Here is a 21,947-nt window from a genome sequence, read left to right as displayed (position 1 = left end):
GGCAAGGCATCAGGTACCACAGGAACGTGGACTTCATGTCCACGCTGGGTCCCCAGGCTGCTGGTCACAGTGGGAGACCTGATCTCCGAGCACAGAGTGCGAGGTGTGCCGAGACCACAATGGCTAGACCCCGACCCCAGCTGAGCACACACAGTCTTCCACACAGCAGAGATAAGAGCAAACCTACTTTTATGCTGCCTGGAAAGTCCATTCTACCAGGTGGTCCGGGAGCAGGACGCGCTCGCCCACCCGCTCCTCCTGCCCCTTCAGGGCCGGGGGAGGATCCCTGAGTCCAATGAGTAAACGCCACAGCCCGCCAGGTGCCCGGACTCGGAGGAGGTCACAGATGCCCTCAGACCCTTGGTTCCGGGCACATCGCAAGCTCTGAGACCACTGGCTGAGTCACATGTTGGGCTGTCCCTTCAGCTCTGGTCGCTGCCACGATGTCGGGGGACCCAGCGCACCCTGGGGAGATGACCAGTCACCTGGGATCGTGAAGCCCGGGCACTGGCTGACAGTAAGACATTCAGGTACAAGGAATGTGAGTCATGATTCCAGTTTCCTCGGGAAGCAGGAGGCTCCCCTAGTGGACGGGAACACCGTGATTCACGGGGCTGACATTATAACACCATCATCGTAAGAGGCTCACACAGGATGCCCAGTGGTCCTGCCCACCCGTGAGGCCCTGAGATTCTCAGGCCTGGGAACCTCTGGTATCTCCATTCACCCAGGCCTGGACCACAGGCAGCCGGCTGACTGGACACTACAGGGCGATAGGCCAAGGATAGTGGACTGACCCAAACCAGGGGTCTACAGACAGGCTTCCATAAACAAAAGACCTGGGAAATGCTGGGGTGGGGCCCACGGGGCAGTCACGCCCCGTCCGGCGGGGCCCAGATGGGCAAGGGGTGGGCCTCGGTGTTGAACACGTAGGCGTCCAAGCTGAGCAGGCTCGGGTCGTCCGAGAAGAGCAGATACAGGTACTTAAGCGTCTCCCCCAGAAAGAAGCTCTCCATCTTGTCCCTGGGCTGGGGGTTGAGGGGATCCTGGACGTTGCTGATGGAGGAGTAGCCGCCCGAGGGGACCTGCACAGGGCCGAGACGGCGGCGTCCGGGCTGCGGCCACAGCCGGCTCCCCACACGGGCTCGGTCCTTGGGACGGGACCAAGGGACACCCCAGCCCCGGAGCCCCAGGCGCCCCTGACTCCGGAGGCCGCGGCGAGCCTGCCCCTCCCCCATGCCCCCGGCCCGGGGCGAAGGGGCCGGCGGGGCCGGCGGGGCGGCGGGCAGGCAGCTCACCCGTGTGTACGCGTTGAAGCTCTGCAGTATCTCCCAGCCCCAGTCCTGGTACTTGGGGTCCCCCGTGAGGCGGTGCAGGTAGAACAGACTCTCCACCGTCTCGGGCCGCAGCAGGTTGTGCCTGTCGGCCGGCTGGCGGGACACGGGCTGAGCTCAGACACGGCCCCGACGGCGCCCCCACACCCAGAGCCCGGCCCTGGCTCACCTTGACCTGCACGTCCTTGCGGTCGTTCTGGGGGTACAGGTTAAAGTGCACGATTTCGGGGCTCAGCCCGGTCTCCATCTGGCGGTTCATCTGGTAGCAGGTGTCCATGAGCGCCCGGGCCAGCTCCATGTGGTCAGCGGGCAGGCCGTGGTGGGCGCCCAGAGCCAGCGTCCCTGGCAGGAAGCACACCAGGTGGTCCTGAAATCAGAGCGGGTCCTCACCACGGCGGAGTCTGTGGCCGCGGGGGGGGGGGGGTGGTGGCGGTGATACCGGGGATGGTGCCTCCCGTGTCCCCAGGAGTCAACGAGCCCGAGCGGGGACGTCTCAGGGTCCACTCGGGCAAGCGACTCAAGTACAGGCCCAGCACGCGACGCTGCATGCGAGCAGGGGAGAGGCGGGGGAAAGACACCACCTCCCGGGGAGCAGACGCTGACCCGGGTCTCCCCGCTCTCCCCCACCGACACCGACGGGCTGCCGTAGGAGAGTGAGGGTCCCCAGGAAGCGGTGGGGGTCTGGGAGCGGTGCCCGGGACCCAGGGAGCGCAGCCAGGGACCCAGCGCAGACCTCGGGTCCCCCTCAGCTCCTCCTGCCGCCCCCACCCCAGCCCAGGCCACGACCCAGGCGCATGCCCACGGCCAGAACTTCGGGGCTCTCTGCAACGTCGTGGCTCACAAATCCGTCGCAGCTCAGGACACTGCCCAGGAGGGAGGAGGGGGGACGGGGGGAGGTTGGATGGCTGAAGCCCCGCCCGCCCGGGCTGGCTGGAGCGCACGCTCACCATCTTGGCGCTGAACCGGCCGTGGGCAAGCTCCCCCACGAAGGCGAGCTTTCCGGGCTCAGACCTGCGCAGCAGGTGCCTTCGGATCCCCTCGATGGCTTCCAGGTAGTCTTCCAGTAACCTGGGCAGGGCGGCAGGCCCCGTCAGCTCAGGGCCAGCCAGGCGCACGGCCCCCTTGCCCTGGCACCCAGGAGCGGCCGCGTGGCCGTGAACCACCCAGCACACCCTAGTGGCTCAGAGCCCCGGCCCTGTCTGAGGCGGCGCCAGGCTGGCCCGGAGCTGGGGGCGCTCCCCTCAAGCGCCCCGAGGGACGGCCCGAGAACGGCCTCCGCACAGCCCCCGGATCCCGGTGTTACGCCCCGGTCTCTGCCCGCAGCCCCGGGGGTTCTGGGGGGCGACAGCCCCAGGCTCCATCGTCGGGGGTTTCCGGTTCCGTCCCGGGGGGCGATTCTGCCTCCTACACCACACGGTGCAGCCCAGGCGGCCCCGGCCTCCCTCTGCTGGGGGGCGTGTGCACGGTGGCCTTCCCGACCGTGCAGCCGGTGAGCTAGGGGCCCCTCGGACAGGCCCCGACCGCGGGCCCCGCCTGGCGCTGGGGAGCCTGGGCCTCAGCGACCAGCCAGGTCCCCTCCTTCTGGACACGGAGGCTGTGCCTGGAAGAACCACGCTCCTCGCGGAGGGGCCGAGCGCGGGCCGGCACGGCGGCTGCCCGACCGGGACCCCGGGACGAGGGGAGCCACGGGGAGCTGCGGGGAGCCCACCCCTGCCGCGTGGCAGAACCCGGCCTCACTGGGGCTCCTGCTTTCCGCCCTGGACCCACTGCTTGAGCAGGTACTCGTAGTAGCTGTCAGCCCGGGCGCCCAAGGTGAACACGCCCGGGTGGGTGAAGCGGCCGCTGTGCGTGTCGATGAACATGGGCACCAGCCCGTCCTTCTTCCCCGGCAGCGAGTGCACGCGCCGTGTCACCTCCTCCGCGGCCGCCTGCGGCAGACGACGGGAGAGCGGGCATGAGCGAGGGGGCGGGCGGGGTGCACAGAGGGGCTGCATCGGCTCGCCCCCACGGGACAGACCCGCTCCCCGCCGAGGAGGGAGCAGGCCGCCGTTCCAGCCCACGGAGCCCCTCGCCCAACTGCCGCCCACAGCGGCTTCTGAGAGGGACCCAGGCCCCGCAGGAACCCGGTCCATGCCCGCACGTGTGGCCGCCCCGAGGGCCCCACTCATCTTGCAGATGGAGGGAGGGGGGGGAGGCGTGTCCAATGACCGCAGGCCTGGTCCCCATGACCCCCTGCCCGGGCGCGGCCGGCTGCTCCCGCCGGCTGGAGGGAAGGCAGGCACGTCGGCTTCCGCGCCCGGGCTCGCGGCTCGCCGCCCCCGGGGAGCTCCTGCGCACCCTTCAAGAGCCAGCCCGCCTGGGCTGCTCCGAGCTCCCTGCCGGGCGCCCACAGCACCTCTGCTCCCGGGCTTCGCGTGCATTCGGTCCCCGCGCCCAGGAGCCCAAGCGGGGAGCCATTTGCTGGGCTCCGCCAGACGCACGCGCCCACGCCCACCCACCGAGTTCTCTAGGGTCGCAGGCCACCACGGACACCCAGCAACGGGCACGCGCCTGGCTGACGCCCCAGGAGCAGGACACACGCGGAGCCGCTGGACTAGGCGCCGCCGGCGGGACGGCCGCCACGCTGTGGACAGGCAGGGAGGGCCCCGCGCGCCCCTGTCTCCCCAGGACACACACGGGGCCAGCGAGCGTCTGGAGAACGCCACACCCAGAAAGCAGATCCGCAGCCACCCGAGGCAGGCCCACCGACAACGCGCCAGCGGCCACGCAAGAGCCGGGCCTGAGCGTGGCGGGAACCTGCTCCTGGGGGCGTGCCTCTCGCGACACCCGCGTGGGACACAACCCGACGGGCGGGGCTGGCCGGGACCTAGACTGCTCGGGCCCCCTGTCCACACGGCGGGGTACCGCTGGGGGCGGGAAGGACACGTGGGACGCGCGCCACGACACAGACGTAACCCGTGGGCGCCTTCCCCGTGGATGCGAACGTCCCCCGTGGCGACCAAGCCCAACACAGGTGGCCCGGGCCGCAGAACCTCACCGCGCGGGACGATCAGAACCGAGAGCCCCCACTGCCCCACACGCACGGGGCACAGGGCTCGCGGCCGCGGCCCACTCCGACGGGGAGGAAGTCGTGCAGGCGTCAGAGCTCGCCCACGGCTGCGCGGTGGGGGAGGGGAAACGCGGTGCCACGGACACGTGGAGAGTCACTATTTCACTCCAATCACGGCTCCATTTTGCTAAGCAAAGGGAGAACCGACGGCACGCCGTGCCGCGTCCCGAAGCCCCCCTCCCCCACGGCGAGGAGAGCGGCTCCGCCAGGCGCGGCCGGGGACCCGCTGCCAACAAGGGCCCAGGACGGGCGTGCGGGTCAGGAAAGCCCCAGCGCAGCTCCCTGCCTCCGGCCGACCTGGCTGGACGCGCCTCCCTGCGGGCGCCACGGCCCCCGACCCCGCGGCACGTGCGAGGCGGGCGGCTGGGACCCCGAGGACACGGACCTGCTGCAGGGCAGGGCCGGGGCGAGGACTCAGCCTCCAGGTGCCGACTCGACGCCCCGGCCTCTGTTGTCCCCGGCCACAACGAACCACGGGGAAGGGGAGAGGAAGGGAGAGGGGGCGTCCCGGGTGGCGCGGCCCCTCCGTACCTGAAACTTCTTATTGCCCGTGAGGCGCGAGAGCTCCCGGAACTCCAGCTGAATGCTTGTGACCTCAGCCACCGTGCTGTCCGAGGTCCAGCGGGGCGGGTGGGCGGCCCCGGTGCCGATGTTCACGTCGGAGTACGGGATCTTGGAGGGCGTCTGGAACGCAGGCATGAGCCGATTCCCAAAGTCCTCCTGATGCGCAGCACAGCGGGCAATCAAGCTTCCCTGCCGCCCGGCGGACGCGCCCCCGTCCCCCGGTGCCAACCCATCCCCCGTTCCTGCCCAGTCACGCGGACGGACACGGGACTTTACTGGCCCCGCGCGGCCTCCACGTTCCATGGCCACCAAACCAAGCTGGCCCTGGGGAGCTCCGAGAGAACGTCCCTGCAAGCCGTGGGGACGACAGGCAGGGTGACGCCAACAAGGCTCCGGCACAGGAGCGGGAGCGCTGGGGACAGACCCCCCCCCCCCGCCCCAGATCCCGGGAGCCGAGCGACAGCGCTCGCACGCCCACGCTCCCTCGGGCCCGTCCTCCGGCGGGCGCCGGGACACTCACAGCCTTCTTCAGGAAGAGGTCGTCCCCGGACAGGTGGTAGGCGCTCAGAAGCCCCCCCAGGATGCGGATCGTGCTCTCAAACAGGTTGACGTCCACGTCCTTCTGGAACCGCAGCTTCTTAGACACCCACTTCCTGGCCTCTTCAAACTCTGTGACATGAAACGGTGTGGGGAGGGGAGCGGGTCGCGGGGCCTAGCGCGCCCCCGTGACCCCTCACCCGGGGGCCCCGTGCATTCCCGTGTCTGTCTCTCTCCCCCGCCCCCCGCAGGCTCGCCATGTCCGGTCCCGCGAGAGGGGAGGAGCCCCCGGGACTTCAGGCGCAGAGAAAGGGAGCCCGCGCGCGCGCAAGGACGGGCCGCCGACTGCGGACGATCCCGGCACGGAGGGCCACGTCGAGAGATTCGGCGGGAGTCTCGGGCCTCCTCAGACAACTTAAAACACACCTCTGAAGTCCCAGCTCAGAAATAACCGACGACGCGTGATCCCCAGGCCACCCGATCTCATGTGAGCCAGTCAAGTCTCACGTGAGGGAGAGACGCGGGGCGCGGACAGCCATTGGCATCACGTGCCGCCGAACGCCACAGGGCCCCTTCAGGCTGCGACAGGGGAACCGGCTGGAACCGGCCCTGGACGCCGGACGTCAGGCGGGAAAGCCACCACCCATGCCCAGTGCGTCCGATCCTGCCCCCACGAGAAGGGAGCGCGCGCCAGATGGGAACAGCAGCGTTTCGGCCCCCGCCCCCGCCCCCGCCCCCCGCCAACAGCTCGCGCGCCCCAGAGTCACCCCAGGAGAACTTGGCCGCCAGCGAGGGAAGGAGCGGGTACCTTTTTTCAGGCCCAAGATCCACATGGTGTCCAGGGCGTCAATCAGCGTCAGGCCCAGGCCAAACCACTCGCTGAAGGACCTGGACACAGGTTTCAGCTCGTCGTGGCCCCAGGCAAACTTGCGGTACCCGGCCCACGCGTGGAGGAAGGCGTCGATCACGGCCCTCTGGCGCTCGTTTGGGGAGGCTGGAGGAAAGACAGCAGGTCGCCAGGACCGGTGCCGGTCAGGGTTCAGACAGGGCCCCTCGGCAGCCCCACACGGAACGGGGTGGGGGAGCAGCAGGGGACACCGCCCAAGGACCGGTCCTCACGGCTGGACGCAGCTGCCAGGGCGGCAAGGCCTCTGGGGCCAGCACGGGACAGCGTGGTGTCCCGTGTGCCTCCGCCGGGGGCCCGGGGGCCACACGCTGAGCGCGCGATGGCTGCGCCGTGCCCTTCGGCCTCGGGAGCGTCGGGCGTGCTGACGGCTGCCGACCTGGACGGGAGCGCCTCGTCTCCCGGGTGCCCCGTCGCACCTCATCGGCCCCGGGCTTTTTCGAGGACGACCTAACGCGCAGCAGGTGCACCCATGGCCGCCCTGGAGCCTTTCCGGGGTGCCCTGGCGACTGGTGTGGGAGACGAGGTTTCTGCCCTCCACACCGGGGAGGACGGGGCACGAGTGACGGAGCCACCACGTGGACACAACCGTGCGTGTCGATGGCGGCACCGCACGTGGGTGCGGTCTGAGGCCATCCGTGTTGACACCTGCGGCGCTGCCGTCTGTCCTCTAAGCCACACGATCACTCGGCGTCCCCCACACGTCCCCTTCCTTCAGAGGCAACAGCAATCGGGACCGGAGGGTCACAGCCTGGGCCCCAGACTCGCTGACCTGGCACGAGCCCCTGCTCCACCAGGCCCATGGCCCTGGCCGTGACCGGCCCCGCCTCAGCTCTGCACGGGACTCCCGACACGCCTGCGCCCAGAAGGCCCTCCACCCCGGTGCCACCGCGTCGGACCGCGCAGACCTGCTGGGACCCGAGACGCAGAGGGGCGGCTGCGTCCCCACGTTCTCCAGGCACCACCCCCCAGCCCCCCGTGGCACAGACGCAGGCTGGGAAACGAGTCTCTCGCCCACATGGGCGACCGGGGGCTGCAGCGATGGGCCGCCAAGGAGCCCCGTGTCCTCTCCAGGCTCTCAAGAGATCGGCGGCCTGCCCGGGCGCCTCGGGGGACCAGCACTCGGAGGGACGGCAGGTGCTCCCCCCGCTGGGCGTCCGCGCGCCCTCCTCGTCAGAATGTCCAGGTGAGGCCCAACAGGGTGCCCGTGGGGTCTTACCTGCCTGGTTCTGAATCCTGGGGGCCTGGGAGGAAGGTCTGGGGGGCGCCTCCGCCTTCCTCGAAGGAAGTTCGGTGCCCGGCTGCGGCTCAATCACCGCTCCCCTCCAGCTTCAGGGAGAGAAGGAGGAGCAGTCAGCCAGCCTGCGGGCGGAGACGGAAACGCCCCCAGGTCCCGGTCCCCCGGCGGGCCTCCCTGCTGCCCGCCGCTCTGGGCAGGACGAGCAGAAGGCTGGTTCTGCCCCCCCGCCCCGGGTCCCGCCCTGGACCCTGCCTGCTCTGGGAGCAACGTGTACCTCGGACGTCGCGCTCACCCTCCTCCTCTTTGGTTTTCAGAAAACGCCAGACACGCGGGCTTCAGCGTTTCTGCACGTCCAGCCCGTCTCTGACGCTCCCCGTACCTGACCACCGTTCTCCGTGTGCTTCCTTCCCGACGCGCGTCACCCACCGCCTCGTCCCTCCACTTGGTGTCGTCCTGCCTCCTGTCCTCGGAGCCTTTACCGGGGGCTCGAATCTGCAGGTTGGGAGGTCCCCGTCGGAAATGCCTTTGAGGCTTCTAGATAAAAACAAGAATCACCCGTGGGCTGCCTGTGGGCTGCCTTTCCTTCCCCCCCCGCCGGCACGCTCCCCGCTCAGGCCCAACCCCGCGGAGTGTGTGAACCGGCTGGCAGCACACGGCCCCAGAGGAAATCCCTTTTGGGTCTCATCACGACACGCAGATTTGGCCGGGAGATCCCGACTCGCCATCTCCCGGCCCTGGCCGACAGGGATGGAAGTGCGCCAAACGGGCCGGCGCAGCCCTGGATGGCGGGTTGAACTCCTGACCCGGGATGCTCCCAGGCTGTCACAGACCCTAAAGGTAGCAAGACAGGGTCAGGACCACGGCCCCGTACGTGGAGACGCAGAGAGAACCCGGCCGCGGGCCCGTGCCCCGGGACTCCTGCGCTTCACCCTCGGGATGCTGTGGCGAGGGCAGGGCGCCAGGTCCAGGGACGGACCACTGGGGCCGGGGAGCAGCCAGTGCTCGACAGAGGGCGGGACGAGGCGCCTCCCCCAGAGGACGGGAGGAAGGCCCCTTGGGAATCGGGAAAAACCTCTGCTTCTCAGCGTCCACAGGATCTGTGACGACGTTCACGACTGACGTGCCCGGGAGAAGGGGGTCTGGCCGAAACAGAGCACCGAGGCCGACCCAGGTCTGGGGGACCAGTGCTGGAGTCCGAGCAAGAGACAAAGTCCAAGTGGCCTCCACGAGGGGCTCCCAGTCCCCAGGCCTGGACCAGGGGAGGTGTGCATATTAACCCCTTACCGTCCAGGCCCCTGCTGGACACCAGAGACTGGATCACGGACCTCCCCACACACCTCTGGAAACGTGTCTCTCCGTGGGGAAACACGTCAGGCTGGCTCTGCCTTCCCAACCGTTAGGGCGGACACCGGGTGCGAGGGAGGGACCAGAAAGAGTAGAAGAAACGCCCGCCTGCCCTCCCTACGAGGGAGAACACCCGCTTTTTCACACACAGCTCCCGAATGAGACAGTCTGGAGCGTGGCCTCCTGCGGCTCCCCAGGGCAGCCCCACAGGGCCCGGCCTGGACAGATCCCGGCCCCCTGCCCCGTCCAGACCCACTGAAGCTTCAAGTCCCTGAGCAAGCCCAGCTACCCGGGCCTTGGGCACTTTCATCCAACTCGAGCCCGGCTCTCCTGACCCTGCCCAGAACCAGCAGAGTCTCACAGCGGCTTCCCCGACCCCGGGACCGGCGCCAGCCTTATCCCTCCCGGCGGCGACTGCTCTCCCCTCGCAGGAGGTTCGCCTGCCTGCCCCCGCCAGCCCGTAGCTCCTCGAGGCAAGGGACGGGTCCGTTCTGCTCGCCGGCAGACCCAGGACCTGGCGCGCCAGCAGGCGTTCCACAAGAGCGAAGCAGAGAGTATTCCTCTTTCCCGCCCCAAGGGTCATCCTACGGGCCCAGCACAAGGAGCGTGACGCTCAGACGTCACACAGACGGGGACAGACAGAACCCTTCCCCGTCTACCTGAAACGCCACACACTGTTCCCAGACGCTGGCGGGACGGAGCCCGGGGACGACCCCACGTGTAGGTCACGCGACGTACCTGCGGTAAGAGGCCCGGGAGGTCCTCTGCTTTCTGAGGAGCTGGCAAGACGGGCGGGTCCGCTGGTCTCCTCTTCCGCTCCTCCGCGGACCGGCCGTTCCCCGCTAAACGAGAGAGGCGGTCGTATCCCCAGCAGCCCACTCGCCCCCAAGCCGACTCCGAGCGGGTGGCGCAGCCCGTCGAGACTGGCGAGACTCCTCACGAGAGGACAGCGTGAGCCCCGGGGAAAGCCCCGGAAAGGCATCCAACGACGCCAGAGGAAATCCAGCCTTTCTGAAAGCCCTTGGCAGCGCCGGTCCTTCGCCGGCCCCCGCCCACACCGACGCGGCCTTCAGCTCTTCCCTTCCCGGGACCACAAAGCGTAGGGAGCAGGCCGCGGCCTTGAGCCCCCACGGCCTTGAGCCCCCGCAGCCGCTCCTCAGCCTCCGTGCTGCAGGCCAGGGCCCCCCCAGAGACATTCCCCAGGATTCCCCACAGGCTCCCCAGGACTCCGCGCCCGGGGGGGGGGGGGGGGGGGGGGCTTCCAGACCCTGGGTAAGACGTGTGCGCAAGTTCCCGGACGCGTCTGGACCGGGCCTGCGACCTCCCGACCTCCATCTCTCTGCGAGGCCCAGGGCCTGGAGGTGCCGGGACTCAGCCAGACGCCCAGCGAGCCGTCGCACCCCGGGAAACGCACAGCCACCTGCCAGCCCCACAGCCGCCAGCGCGCTGCCCCTCCACCTCCCGCTTCTGCCCCGCCGGCCCTCGGGGACCCACGCAGACCCCCGCGGGACGCTCGTGGAGCCGGTACCTCGCCACTGGTCAGCCACGCTGGCATAGGACAGGAGCCCACAGAGCATCAGGAACGTGAGCAGGAAGAGGATCACGTTCCGCTGCAACCTCGACAGCTGCTTCCACTTCTGCGGGACGCAAGGGCAGGGAGGCTCCTCACTGAGAGCGGCCCGACCGCGGACCTGCCCACCCGCCGCCAGCCCCGCGCGGCCCGGCGCGCCCCAGGCCCGGGGTCTGCCCCGCGGGAGGTGCCCTCCGGCCGGGACGCCCCACCGCCGCGCGGGCACAGCGCAGACGGGCGCAGCGGGCGCGCGCCGGCTCCGGCTCCGACTCCGGCCGCGGGCGGGGCTCCCGCCTCGCCGCCCCGACCGACGGCTCTCGGCGCGGGGCACCGCGCGCCGCCCCCACGCCGCACAGCCCGCGGCCCCGGAGAGGCGGCGGCAGGCCGGCCCCGCGCGCCCCGGCCCGCTCCCGGCGGCCCCGCGCCCGCTCCCGGCGGCCCCGCGCCCGGCGCCTCACCCTCCAGCACGAGCGCCGCCGCCGGCTCTTGCTGCCGTCGTAGGTCCGGCCGGCGCTCAGCGTCACCGAGACGAAATCCCGATGCGGCGCCGGCGGCGGCGGCGGGTACATGACCGCGGCGGCGGCGGCCCCGCCCACGGGCGGCGTCAGGAGGCCGGACTCCCACAGGGGCCCGGGACGTCGCGGGTCCGACCCCCGCGGGCAGCCATCGCGGCGCCGTCAACACCCCGCCCATCGCGAGCGCGGCCAAGGCGCCTGCGCCGCGCCCTCCTCGCCCCACTGCGCCTGCGCCCGTCCTCGCGGCCCCGGCGCGCGCCTCTGTTTACGTCCCGCTGCGCCGGCGCACGGGCGCACGCCCTCCCGTGCGCCGTGACCTCACGCCCTCCACGTTTGCCGGCCCGCGCGTGCGCCCCGCTCGCCGCCCCGCGCCGCCCCGCGCCGCCGGCTGCGGGGCTCGAGTCCCGGTCGCGGCCGGACGGGCCGGCCCAGAGCTAGGGGAGCCGCGGCGGAGTCGGGGCAGGCGGGGCGGTGGCTCTCCGGGGCGGTCCCCGGGGCGAGCTGGCCACGCCGGCCACCCCCGCAGCCCGCTGTGCGCGCGGCCCCGAGGAGGGTCTGCGGGGCTCCCGGGCCCGCGGTCCCGCTGCGGCCCTTCCGCGTGGGCCTCCCGCGCGGCACCGTGGCTGAGCCTGCCCCAGGGCGGCGCTCGTGCCGTCCGGTCCCCCTGCCTCCTAGAGGCCGCCGCCGCGGGGCTGTCCCCGCGCCCAGCTCGGGGGCCGGCGGTGCCCGAGCGCATCCCTCCCCGCACGAGCGGTCGGCGGGAGCCCCGCCCCGGAGCGCTGGGCCGAGGGACGGGGCGGCTTCTGGGCCCACCCCCAGGTGGCGGGCCCGCGGGCTGGTCTCGGGCGGCCCGGAGACCGGGGGGGAAGAGCTGGGCGGGGGCACGAGGGGACCCCGGGGCAGCCCCGAGCAGGGCAGCCGCAGCTCGGCGTGTGGGCTCTCGCTCCCCGGCATGGACCGAGCCGCGGCCCGCGGGTGGCCGTTCCGACACGCGCTGCTCAGAAACCGCGGTCGCCGGGCCGGGGACGCATCAGCGCGTCCTGAGTTTATTGGAAAGGCGCCCTCCTCCCCGCCCCCAGCCCGGGGCGCACCCGGGAGTCCGGCAGTCCTCCGTGGAGAAGTCAGTGGCGTGACGGCTGGTCTGGGATTCGAGGCTCTCAAGGTGGCCTGAGGGACAGCATGGTGGCGAGGGCCCGTCCTGCCTCCTGGGTGCGCAGTGGGCACGGGGACGCACCCCCGGGGGAAAGCACTGCGCGGCCCTCCTCGCGTTCCTGGTCCGGTGGCGCCCCCCGATCCTGTGAGCGGCGAGTCCCGGGGCGCCAGGGCGGCTGCCCCGGCCCCGGCCCCGGCCCCGCCCACCTCCGTGCGGCGTTGGAAACGGGATGTAGAGGTGTGAGGAATTTCAAATAAACCGCGCCCTTCAAAGCGAGCTGTTCCGCAGTAGTGTTTCCAGCGGGTGTAGGAAAGAGGCGGCAGGGCCGTTCAGCTGCGGAGGGGAGGAGCTGCAGCTGTGGGCAGGACCCCTGACCCGGCGGACCTTCCGGCGGACCTTCCTCCGTCCGGGCCCCTTGCTTGGCTGTGGAGCAGCTGAGAGAAGGCTCCTGAGGCACACGCTTCAATTCTGAGGTTTGCGGGGGACCGGCAGAGCCTGGGTGGAAGCAAAGTCCTTCTCTGGGCTTTGGGCGTGGCCCTGCCCCCGTGCCCAGGTGGGGTGCCTGGGCAGGTCTACCGGCCGGCAAGCCGCTGGCGGAGGCCGCTGCATCTGAACCCCTGGGGGCGGAGAACGTCCTCCCCCTGGGGAAAGCACAGCTTGGGCAGGGGTGTGGGCTGCCCTGGGGGGGGAGGGGCCAGGGGCGGGGGCCGGCTGCAGTGCATGCTGCCCTCCACCTCAGTGGGGAGGGTGGGGCCCCGTGTTGCTGTCTGGAGGGGAAGGAAAGCGGGCCCAGGGCCCCGGAGCAGCAAGGCCAGGCAGGCGCTCAGGGCCAGGGCCTGTGGGTTTCCCCCAGCCTCGGTCAGGGTGCTGGAGTGCGGTGGGGGCGCCGTGGGCACAGGAGCGGAGGCTGTGCCTCCTGCCGGGAACCCGGAGGAGCCTGAGCACCCAGGTTGTCGCAAGCTACTGGCCAACCGGCCGGGGGACGGAACTCCCTGGCCGGTTATACCTCAGCTTGATGAACTGCCTCGTGAGGCCGCAGGCGTTGGGCCCACTGGGTCGTGGGGGAAGCACGTAAAATTCAGCAGCCCGAACCCACCGTCGACGTGGCCGGGGAGCCGAGGCGTCCAAGGGAAAGCTGAGAGGAACCAGCTTCAGGTGCGCCCGCTGTGTGTGGGCTGGAGCTGGTGGGAGGGTGGGGGCTGGGCCCTGACACGGTTCAGCTGCTAGAGGAGGAGGGAGCGGGCAGCTCCTTGGCCGCTGGGACACTGGGAGAGTCCCCGCCCTGGTGGAATCTCCTGTGTCTTCTCTCTCGGGTCTGGGGTTTGCAGTCCGGTGTGTCAAGGCGTACGCTCCTGGCCTGTTCCTCATCCAGGCTGAGCGAGACTGGAAATCCCCGCTGGAGTTGCACCCAGGCTCGTACCACTGCCGTGGTGTGACCCGATAGAAAGTCATTGTCACCACGTTGGTTATCACAGTGACAGTCCTTTTAAAGTGCGAGGTCCCCCCTCCTTAGCCTGGGCCTGTCCTGGAGGCCTGGGTTCCCAGGCCACAGCCCGAGGTCAGGACCCCAGCCCAGGCCTGTCCCAGCACCAGACAGGGCAGGCCCAGGCGGAGACGAGGTCATGCTGGCCGGGGACAGTGTGGGAGCGGGCAGTGTGGGAGCGGGCGTGGTGACTCCCCTTCCCTCTGCAGCCTGAGGCAGGGGCGGTTTTTGGTGCCTGGCTCCTCGCCCTGGGCCAGGCCTGTCTGCTGGGGGAGAGGCGGCTCTTCCCAGGTCCCTGTCTGACTGTGGGACCTGTGGAGGGAGCATCCCGAAGCGTATGGGGTGAGAGTCCAAGCTCCTAGTTGGGGTCTTCAGTCCCTTTTCTTCCTTCCTGCCCACAGTTTTAGCTTGGAACCTTTCATCCTTTCAGTTCTCAGTATTCAGAAGTTTCCTGACCATTCCTGTTCTGAGTTCTGCAGAGCCATGTTCTTCTCTGCCTGGAGTTAACTCTCACTGGTGTCTCTGTGCAGGCTCTGGTGATGTTTCTCTGGGACACCAGCCCGCAGTCGCTGGCATGGCGGCCTTCCGTAGTTCCGGTCTGTGTGACTCACCCCCTAGGGCCCCAAACTCTATATAGCCAGTCAGCTGGTCACGGGGACCCTGCCAGAGCTGGTGGCCCTCGCGTCTGGGGTTCACGTCTGGGTCTCTGAAGGCCCCCTCATCCGTTCCCAGCGTGCCAGCTCCCCTGTGTTTCCTGTCCTGTCTTTGTTCTGCTGTGACAGTAGTGGCTTCTCCATTTCACGTCTCCTGGCGAGTCCCAGCCTAGTCCTGAGAGTCCCTGTGAAGGTTCGAATCCAGCATCTCGGGAGGAAGCTCCCAAGGGCAGAATCCTGCCTCTGGTGATCCTGCGTCCCTTGTCGGACACCCCGGGCACCTCCCACATCCTGACCCCAGCTCCCCTCCCATTGCTGGCAGGATCTTAGGGCTCCTTAGTCGGGTGCAGACCAGACCGGCTGGCTTCCGCTGGACTCCACCCAGCAAGGACCTCACGGGGTAGAGGTTTCTGAGTTATGATCTCAGGGGAGGAGGGGCGGATGCGGCCGAGTCCGCAGGCTCAGAAGGGTTAGATGAGTCCGGGTGTCCAGCTTCTGGGGCATCTGCATCCTAAGTGTGGGGCCGCTGGCTTCCCACCCAGGCTTCTGACCCTGGCTGCAGCTAACGGTCCTTGAGGTCTGGCTGTCCTGAGTCCTCAGGCTTGGGCTCTTTCCAGCCCCCCTGCAGAGGACGAGACGGTCTGTGTAAGTGACCGGAGGCCCCACCTGGCAGTCAGTGGCTGCTCCTGGCCCCCGGGTGCTCCTTATCTCCCTGTCAGACGTGAGTGTGCTCAGCACCAGCCGGGCCCAACCCAGACCCCAGGCCCCATCTGAGGGCCCACGTTCCCAGACCCCTCCCAGCAGGGGTTCTCTGGGTGGAGTTGGCACACGGGAAAGCTGTTGGGCTTCAACACTGGATAGGATGGGGAGGGCGCAGTCGGCTGGCCATGGAGCTGCTGGCTGGGGTTGTGTGCTGACCGCACTCCCCGCGGCTGGGCGGCAAGTCCTTGACTGCTCAGCTCCATGTGCATCACACCCCTTCACCCTAGCCTTTCGGGACTGGGCAGCCTCAGGCAGCTGCCCCCCACTGCCCCAGAGGTCCTACAGCCTGTACAGCCGGGGGAGAGACTGCCGGGCAGTCTCTCCTCACCAGCAGACAGGCTGCCAGCAGCGCCTGGGAAAGCCTAGCCCACTCCTGACCCAGGAGGGTTTGGCCGAGGCGGACTCTGGTGAAGGACAGCAGCGGCTGGGAGAGAGAGACCCGCGTCAGCCACGAGAGCAGGACCCCAGGAAGCCAGGCTCAGAAGCCGGGTCAGTGGGGTTAAATGCCCGGAGAGATTCAAGCAGGTGTCCCATCCACCAGAGGACAGATTGCTGTAGGAGAAAATCAACAAGAAAGGCTCCTGGAAGTGAGAAACGTTGTTGCTGACAAAACCTGAGTAAGTAAGCTGGAAGGAGAAAGTAGTGGAAATCTGCCAGAATATGGAGCAAAAAACGAAACGGGTGGCAGAAAGATACCAGAAAAGCAAACCAAGGGCCCCATGCCTGTGTTTAGGGGACCCTTGTGTGCTGGGAGACACCTGCAGATCTTCTTAGAATGCAGACTCTGACTACTCTGGGGTTCTGACCTGCCCGCATCTCCCCAGGGGTGCTGCTGCTGCTGGCCCAACAGGCTGTACGTCGAAGCCAAAAGCAAAATCTTTTTAAAAAGAAATTATTTATTTGACACACAGCGAGAGAGAGCACACAAGCAGGGGGAGTAGGAGAAGGAGAACCAGGCTTCTCGCCAAGCAAGGAGCCTGATGTGGGGCTCGATTCCAGGACTCTGGGATCATGACCAGAGTGGAAGGCAGATGCTTAACCACTGAGCCACCCAGGCGCCTCTGAAATGGACACATTCTTAAAAAGATACATATTTCCAAAACTTCTATCTGATGCAAGAAGAAACAGAAAATATGAGTATGTCTGTAAGGAAATTGGAATAGTGACTTGAAAACCTTCCTCTGTTCTCCATCCCCCCACCCAGAAAGTCTAGCCTTGTACTGGTGAATCATACCAAAAATTTAAAGAATTAACCCGAATTCTTCACAAACTTTTTCAGAAAATAGTAATCGAGGAAACACTCCCCAGTTCATTCTATGAGGCCAGCATTAACCTGATACCAAAACGAGACAAAGATATCATAAGAAACTACAAGCTGATGTCTATAATATAATTCAAAAATTCTTTACAAAACATTAGCAAACAATTCAGCAACATATAAAAAGGATTGTACGTTGTGACCAAGTAGGATTTATCCCAGGAATGTAAGGTTGGTTTAACATCCAAAAGTTAATGTTATGTACTATATTAGTAAAATTAGGTACAAAACTACCCTGTCATCTCAATAGATGCAGAAAAAGCATTTTGAGGGGCACCTGGGTGGTCCAGTGGGTTAAGCGTCTGCCTTCAGCTCAGGTCATGATCTCAGGGTCCTGGGATCAAGGCCCGAGTCAGACTCTCTGCTCAGTGGGGAGCCTGCTTCCCCCTCTCTCTCTGCCTGCCTCTCTGCCTACTTGTGATCTCTGTCTGTCAAATAAATAAATAAAATCTTAAAAAAAAAAAATTTGACACGACCCAACATCCATTCATAAGGATTCCTTCAGCTTCCTCCAGCTTCCAAAACCCACAGCTCACATCGCACTTAACAGTGAAAGACAAAATGCTTCCCTTGGAAAAGTGGGAACAAGGCAAGGAGCTTTTGTCTAGTTCACTCGGGCAAGAAAAGAAAGGCCTCCAGACGGGAAAGGAAGGAGAGCAGCCTGCTAATCGCCAGCGCAGCCCTGGGGGAGGTGCTCAGGCGCTGCGGCACTGCTGAGTGAGTGAGTGGGTTTGGAAAGATCCATGCTCCAAAGTCCATTTTATTTCTATATATTAGCAGTGAACTAGGCCAGAAACAAAATTAAGGAAACAATTCCATTCATAATTTCATCAAAGAGAATAAATATTTAAAGAATCAATTTAACAAAATAAGTGCAAAACCTGTGCATTAAAATCTACAAAACGTTGCTGAGTAAATGGACCCGAAGGCTCGGTACCGTGAAGCTCATTTCCCAGAAGTTAATCTCTAAAGTCAGTGCGGTCTTTATCAGGTCGTAGCAGAAACTGACGTGTGTATCTTTTTTTCTTTTTTTAAAAGATTTTATTTATTTATTTGACAGAGATCACAAGTAGGCAGAGAGGCAGGCAGAGAGAGGGGGAAGCAGGCTCCCCGCTGAGCGGAGAGCCCGATGAGGGGCTCGACTGAGCCCCCCAGGCATCCCGCCTGTCTGCCTTTAAAACATCAGGTGGTTGGATGCCTGGGTGGCTCAGTGGGTTAAAGCCTCTGCCTTCGGCTCAGGTCATGATCCCAGGGTCCTGGGATCGAGTCCCGCATTGGGCTCTCCGCTCAGCAGGGAGCCTGCTTCCTCCTCTCTCTGCCTGCCTCTCTGCCTCCTTATGATTTGTCTATCAAATAAATAAATAGATCTTTAAAAAAAAAAAATCAGGTGGCCTGGGCCACCTATGGGGGGCTCAGTCTGTTGAGTCTGGCTCTTGGTTTCAGCTTGGGTCTGATGTCGGGTCCTGAGGTGGAGCCCCACACGCAGCAGGGTTCTGCGGGAGACTCTACCTCTGTCCTTGCCTCCCGCTCGCTCTCTCTCTCAAATACATACATATTAGAAAGAAGGAAAGAAGACAGACAGGAAGGGAGGCAGGCAGGCAGGGAGGAAATCAACAGGCCTGAGTGAAAAGGTTATTTCTAGAACCTCGATTCTGGAGCACTGATCTGTGTGTTCGTGCCCAGACCACAGTGTCCTCACGACACAGCTTCACGAAGTTTTGAAATCCACTAGGGTGAGGCTTCTAACAACATTCTTTTCCAAGTTTGTTTTGGGTCCTTTGTAGTCACATACAATTTTTTTAAAAAGATTTTATTTATTTATTTGACAGACAGAGATCACAAGTAGGCAGAGAGGCAGGCAGAGAGGGGGTGGGGGGAGCAGGCTCCCCACCTAGCAGAGAGCCTGACACGGGGCTCGATCCCAGGAGCCTGAGACCATGACCTGAGCTGAAGGCAGACGCTTAACCCACTGAGCCACCAGGTGCCCCTTTACCAAAATGTTTAAAACTCCTGCACTTTGAAGATGATGCTAAGAAATGAAAACACAAGAGGCTTGGAGAAAATACTTGCAAAACATGTATCTAATACAAGACTTATCCAGAATGTGTGAAGAGCTCCTACAGCTCAGTACTAAGAAGAAAATTAACCCAGTTCAGATGGGCAACAGGCCTGAATGGACGCCTCCCGAGAGAAAACCCACGTGAGGCCAGCAAGTGTGTGAGAAGGCTCACTGGCCTGAGGGACCCGGGAGACCTAATCAGAACCCCAGTGAGCCGCGTTCACTTTTATTAGAACACTCGCCCCACACAGAGAACTATCGAGGGCACACAGTTCCCACTAGTCTCTATAGGACAATCACCAGGAAAAACCATATTATGGACCAGAAGACAAGTCTCCGTGTGTGTGTGCTCTGGCCACGCTGAAATTACAGCAAAAATCAATACCAGGAAAATGTCCAAATATTTGAAAATGAAATGACGGGCTCCCACATACGCAGTAAATCAAAGAAGAATTATTCGCGAGGGAAACCGTGTCTCACTGAAGGGAAAGACAAACAGCCCATCCGAATCTGGAGACTCTCTAGCAGTGCTTAGTGGAAACTATACAAATATTAAAGTCTTGATTCTTACTTCAGAGGACCTGTGGGCCTGCCCCTTTCCATTCTCAGTCAGCGGTACCACCGCGGACAAGGACCTCGTGGCCCACCTGCCTCGCTCCACGTCTGTCACCCGCTGGCTGTCACCGGCCCAGGGGTGATCCCGTAATGTACTGGCTGGTCGCTAGTTCTCCACATAGCAGCCAAGGGATCCTTTCTAAAAAACAAGCTGAGGGGCGCCTGGGGGGCTCCGTGGGTTAAGCTTCTGCCTTCGGCGCAGGTCATGATCCCAGGGTCCTGGGATCGAGCCCCGCATCGGGCTCCCTGCTCAGCGGGGAGCCTGCTTCCTCCCCACCCCGCCTGCCTCTCTGCCTGCTTGTGATCTGTCAAATAAATAACATCTTAAAAAAAAAAACAAAACTGAATTGTGTTACTCTCCTGATCTAATCTCTCCAATGGCGTCTCAGCTCACTTAAAGTAAGGCTGAAGGCTTCCTCATGGCCTACTCGGTCCCCCAGGATCTGGCCGATCGCCTCTCTGGCTTCCCCGACCGGGGTCCCCCACTCCCGCTGCCACATTTCCACCCGAGAACCTTTGCACTTGCCATTCCCAGGAACACTTTGCTCAGACGGCTGCCTGGCCTCCATTCCCTCTTCATTCAGATGTCTCCTCAGACATCTTTTAGGGGAGGAGGAACCTAGAGAAACAACCGCTATTGACTAGTCATCTGTTGCTGCATAACGAGTTATCCGAAAACTTGGCATCTGAAACTACAATAAACATTCATTGTTCGTCACAGTTTCTGTGGTCAGGAATTCTCGAGCAGCTGGACAGGGTAGTTCAGGCTCAAGGTCTCCCGTGACATGACCACCAGCAAGTTAACCAGGAACGTGGTCATGTGAACGCTCGGCAGGGGCCGGAGGGCCTTTGGAGTTTCCAAGTCGGGGCTGGCCATGGGCAGGAGGCTCCTGGTGTGGGTTGCGCTGCTCGCTGGCCTCTCCCAGGACTGCCCACTCTCCTCCCGGCATGCCGGTCGGCTGGCCTGCCCCGGAGCAGACGGCCAGAGACAGCGCCAGACGGACGCTCCCCTTTCTAACCCTAACCTCGGACGCCACATACCATCCCTTCTGCCACATTCCATTCAGTAGGAAAGTCGCCAAGTCCAGTCCATAGTCAAGGGGAGAAGCATCGGGCCCCCTTGAGGGGACGCCTATCAGCGCGATCACAGACGTGAAAACCAGCACATGGCACCATCACTCTGACCTCGCAGTCTGATTCCTCCTCCTCCTGCTGCATCTCATGGCCTAAGGTACCTGCTAAGTCCTCCACTGTGGTACCCCCAGCCCTTGGGGCAGTGCCCAGAATGTAGCAGCTGCTCAGCAAACATCCGCCGCATGAACTAAATGCTCGGTCTTGTCCACAGTGGGGTCTGTGGGGGACTTTGTGATGTTGGGAAGGTGGCCTTTGGGGAAAGTAGGACTTGGCGAGTCTGAGAGGGCGGGAACAGGGACAGGAGGGACCTTGTGGTGCCGGAGGCAGGCAGTAGAACCAGGTGGGTCAAGGTGGGCGAGGGGGAATCAGCACGAGAGCAAACAAGCTAGCCTCACTGGTGTCTGAAGCAGGATTCTGAAGGTCCTCAGGCCTCCACGATCCGGGCACAGAAAGCCTGACGCCACCCGGTCCACGTCTGACAGTCGGTCCTGTTTCCCCAGTCCTAATGTGGAGGCAGGCCTTCGCCGCAGGTGAACACCAGAGGCAGGCCCGTCCTCTGGGCCTTGGGCTGGCCATGGCCAAGGGGCCTGCAAAGCTTCTGCACCCTACCCCCTGGCGTCATCGTCCTCCTCTTGGACGGGTCGCCGCTTGGCAGAATGTGTCCACAAGTGGCTCTTGACCCCAGTTCTCAGAGTGGCATCTGCAGAGAGGATGGAGATCCAGCTTCCGATCCAGCCAGAATCCCAGGCAAGAACCTTGAGTGGTCTGCTTGGGTTTTGTGACAACCCCTCAGCCAGCCTGCCAATCGACTGAGGCTTAGGAGGACTGGGCCTGTGACTGACAGTGCCTTCTGGAGCTGGTTGGGGGGCTGGCAGTGGGGTGCAGCTCCCTCCACAGGAGCACCTCCCCAGGGGAAGGCCTGGAGGACACCCGGGCCTCCCTCTCCACCCAGGCCAGTGGCACCGCCCCAGGCCCCTGAGTCCTCCCGACAGAATTGGCTAAAGTGGATTCAGAGGGGTCCAAGTCCAGGCAGGTTCATCTGTTATATCGGGGCACAGCAAGGCCCAGGCCCTCTATGGCTGCACCCCTCCCTTGGGAGAAGGCCACAGAGTAAAATGGAGGGCAGGTCCCAGGAGAGACACACTCAGAGGAGGGGGCCGAGGTCTGGCGGGGAGTCACAGCCTCCCCCCACTATCCCTGAATGCTTGGAAGGTACACCTGGGGCTCAGGACAAAAGCAAGAGCATCGGCCACCTAGGGGAGGTGGTGGTGTGCTGGCTAACTCACCCTCAGAATAAGCACTGGTTTGCAGGCTTTGATGATTTCCTGGGTGTAACTGCTTCCGCCATAGCCAGCCTGAATCTCCCAGCCTGTGAAAATCAGCTCTCGGAGCTCTGGATATTTAGAAACGGCCTTTCCAGGGCTTGCAGGAGCTGCTGCAGCACCCACCTAGCAAATGGAGAGGGATGGGGGGGCAGGCTTTCGGGCTGCAGCCCCTGCTGAATTCTTTCCCTCCCAAGTGTTCTGGAGCTGTCTGGGCCACATGGAGCTGGCGGCCAGTCTTCCTTCACCCACACAGCCTCCAAGCTCTGACCGGACACAGGCCACAGGCCACAGGCCACAGAAGTTTGGAGACCAGACACAGACCCTGTGG

At 64.7% G+C, this 21,947-nt stretch overlaps 1 protein-coding gene and 1 long non-coding RNA gene across 4 annotated transcripts in view; both read right to left on the bottom strand.

Annotated features, from left to right (window-relative positions):
• Positions 1 to 172: 172 nt before the first annotated feature.
• LOC131813068 (endoplasmic reticulum mannosyl-oligosaccharide 1,2-alpha-mannosidase-like) lies at positions 173 to 11,284 on the bottom strand. 2 transcript variants are annotated; one of them, XM_059143205.1, is made up of 13 exons: positions 11,061 to 11,284; positions 10,561 to 10,669; positions 9,771 to 9,874; positions 8,068 to 8,222; positions 7,668 to 7,777; positions 6,353 to 6,538; positions 5,528 to 5,676; positions 4,975 to 5,163; positions 3,072 to 3,262; positions 2,282 to 2,402; positions 1,504 to 1,701; positions 1,299 to 1,430; positions 173 to 1,085 (listed from the first exon to the last, which is right to left on the bottom strand). In XM_059143205.1, the coding sequence occupies exons 1-13, from the start codon at positions 11,169 to 11,171 to the stop codon at positions 873 to 875; spliced, it is 1,968 nt and encodes a 655-aa protein (XP_058999188.1). In that variant the 5' UTR covers positions 11,172 to 11,284; the 3' UTR covers positions 173 to 872. The 2 variants fall into 2 exon arrangements, with proteins under 2 accessions (XP_058999188.1, XP_058999189.1); XM_059143206.1 differs by having other exon boundaries at positions 4,975 to 5,127.
• An 8,239-nt stretch (positions 11,285 to 19,523) lies between these two features.
• LOC131812509 (uncharacterized) overlaps positions 19,524 to 21,947 on the bottom strand; it is a 5,109-nt gene continuing 2,685 nt past the window's right edge. For both annotated transcript variants that reach the window (XR_009346381.1, XR_009346380.1), the window contains exons 3-4: positions 21,581 to 21,742; positions 19,524 to 20,994 (exon numbers count right to left, since the gene is read on the bottom strand). This is a non-coding gene — a long non-coding RNA (uncharacterized LOC131812509). The remainder of the gene's footprint in view (positions 20,995 to 21,580; positions 21,743 to 21,947) is intronic.

Source organism: Mustela lutreola, chromosome 12 (assembly GCF_030435805.1).
Source record: "Mustela lutreola isolate mMusLut2 chromosome 12, mMusLut2.pri, whole genome shotgun sequence".
NCBI classification, from domain to species: domain Eukaryota; kingdom Metazoa; phylum Chordata; class Mammalia; order Carnivora; family Mustelidae; genus Mustela; species Mustela lutreola.
Note: the sequence above shows the minus strand (reverse complement) of the source record. Positions and strands in the feature narration are given on the sequence as shown.

Coding starts and splice junctions, on each gene's coding strand:
- LOC131813068 (XM_059143205.1), bottom strand. CDS start 11,171: ATGTACCCGCCGCCGCCGCCGGCGCCGCATCGGGATTTCGTCTCGGTG. Junction 7,778..8,067: donor ACACGGAGAACGGTGGTCAG/GTACGGGGAGCG, acceptor CTCTCCCTGAAG/CTGGAGGGGAGCGGTGATTG. Junction 6,539..7,667: donor CAGGATTCAGAACCAGGCAG/GTAAGACCCCAC, acceptor TCTTTCCTCCAG/CCTCCCCAAACGAGCGCCAG.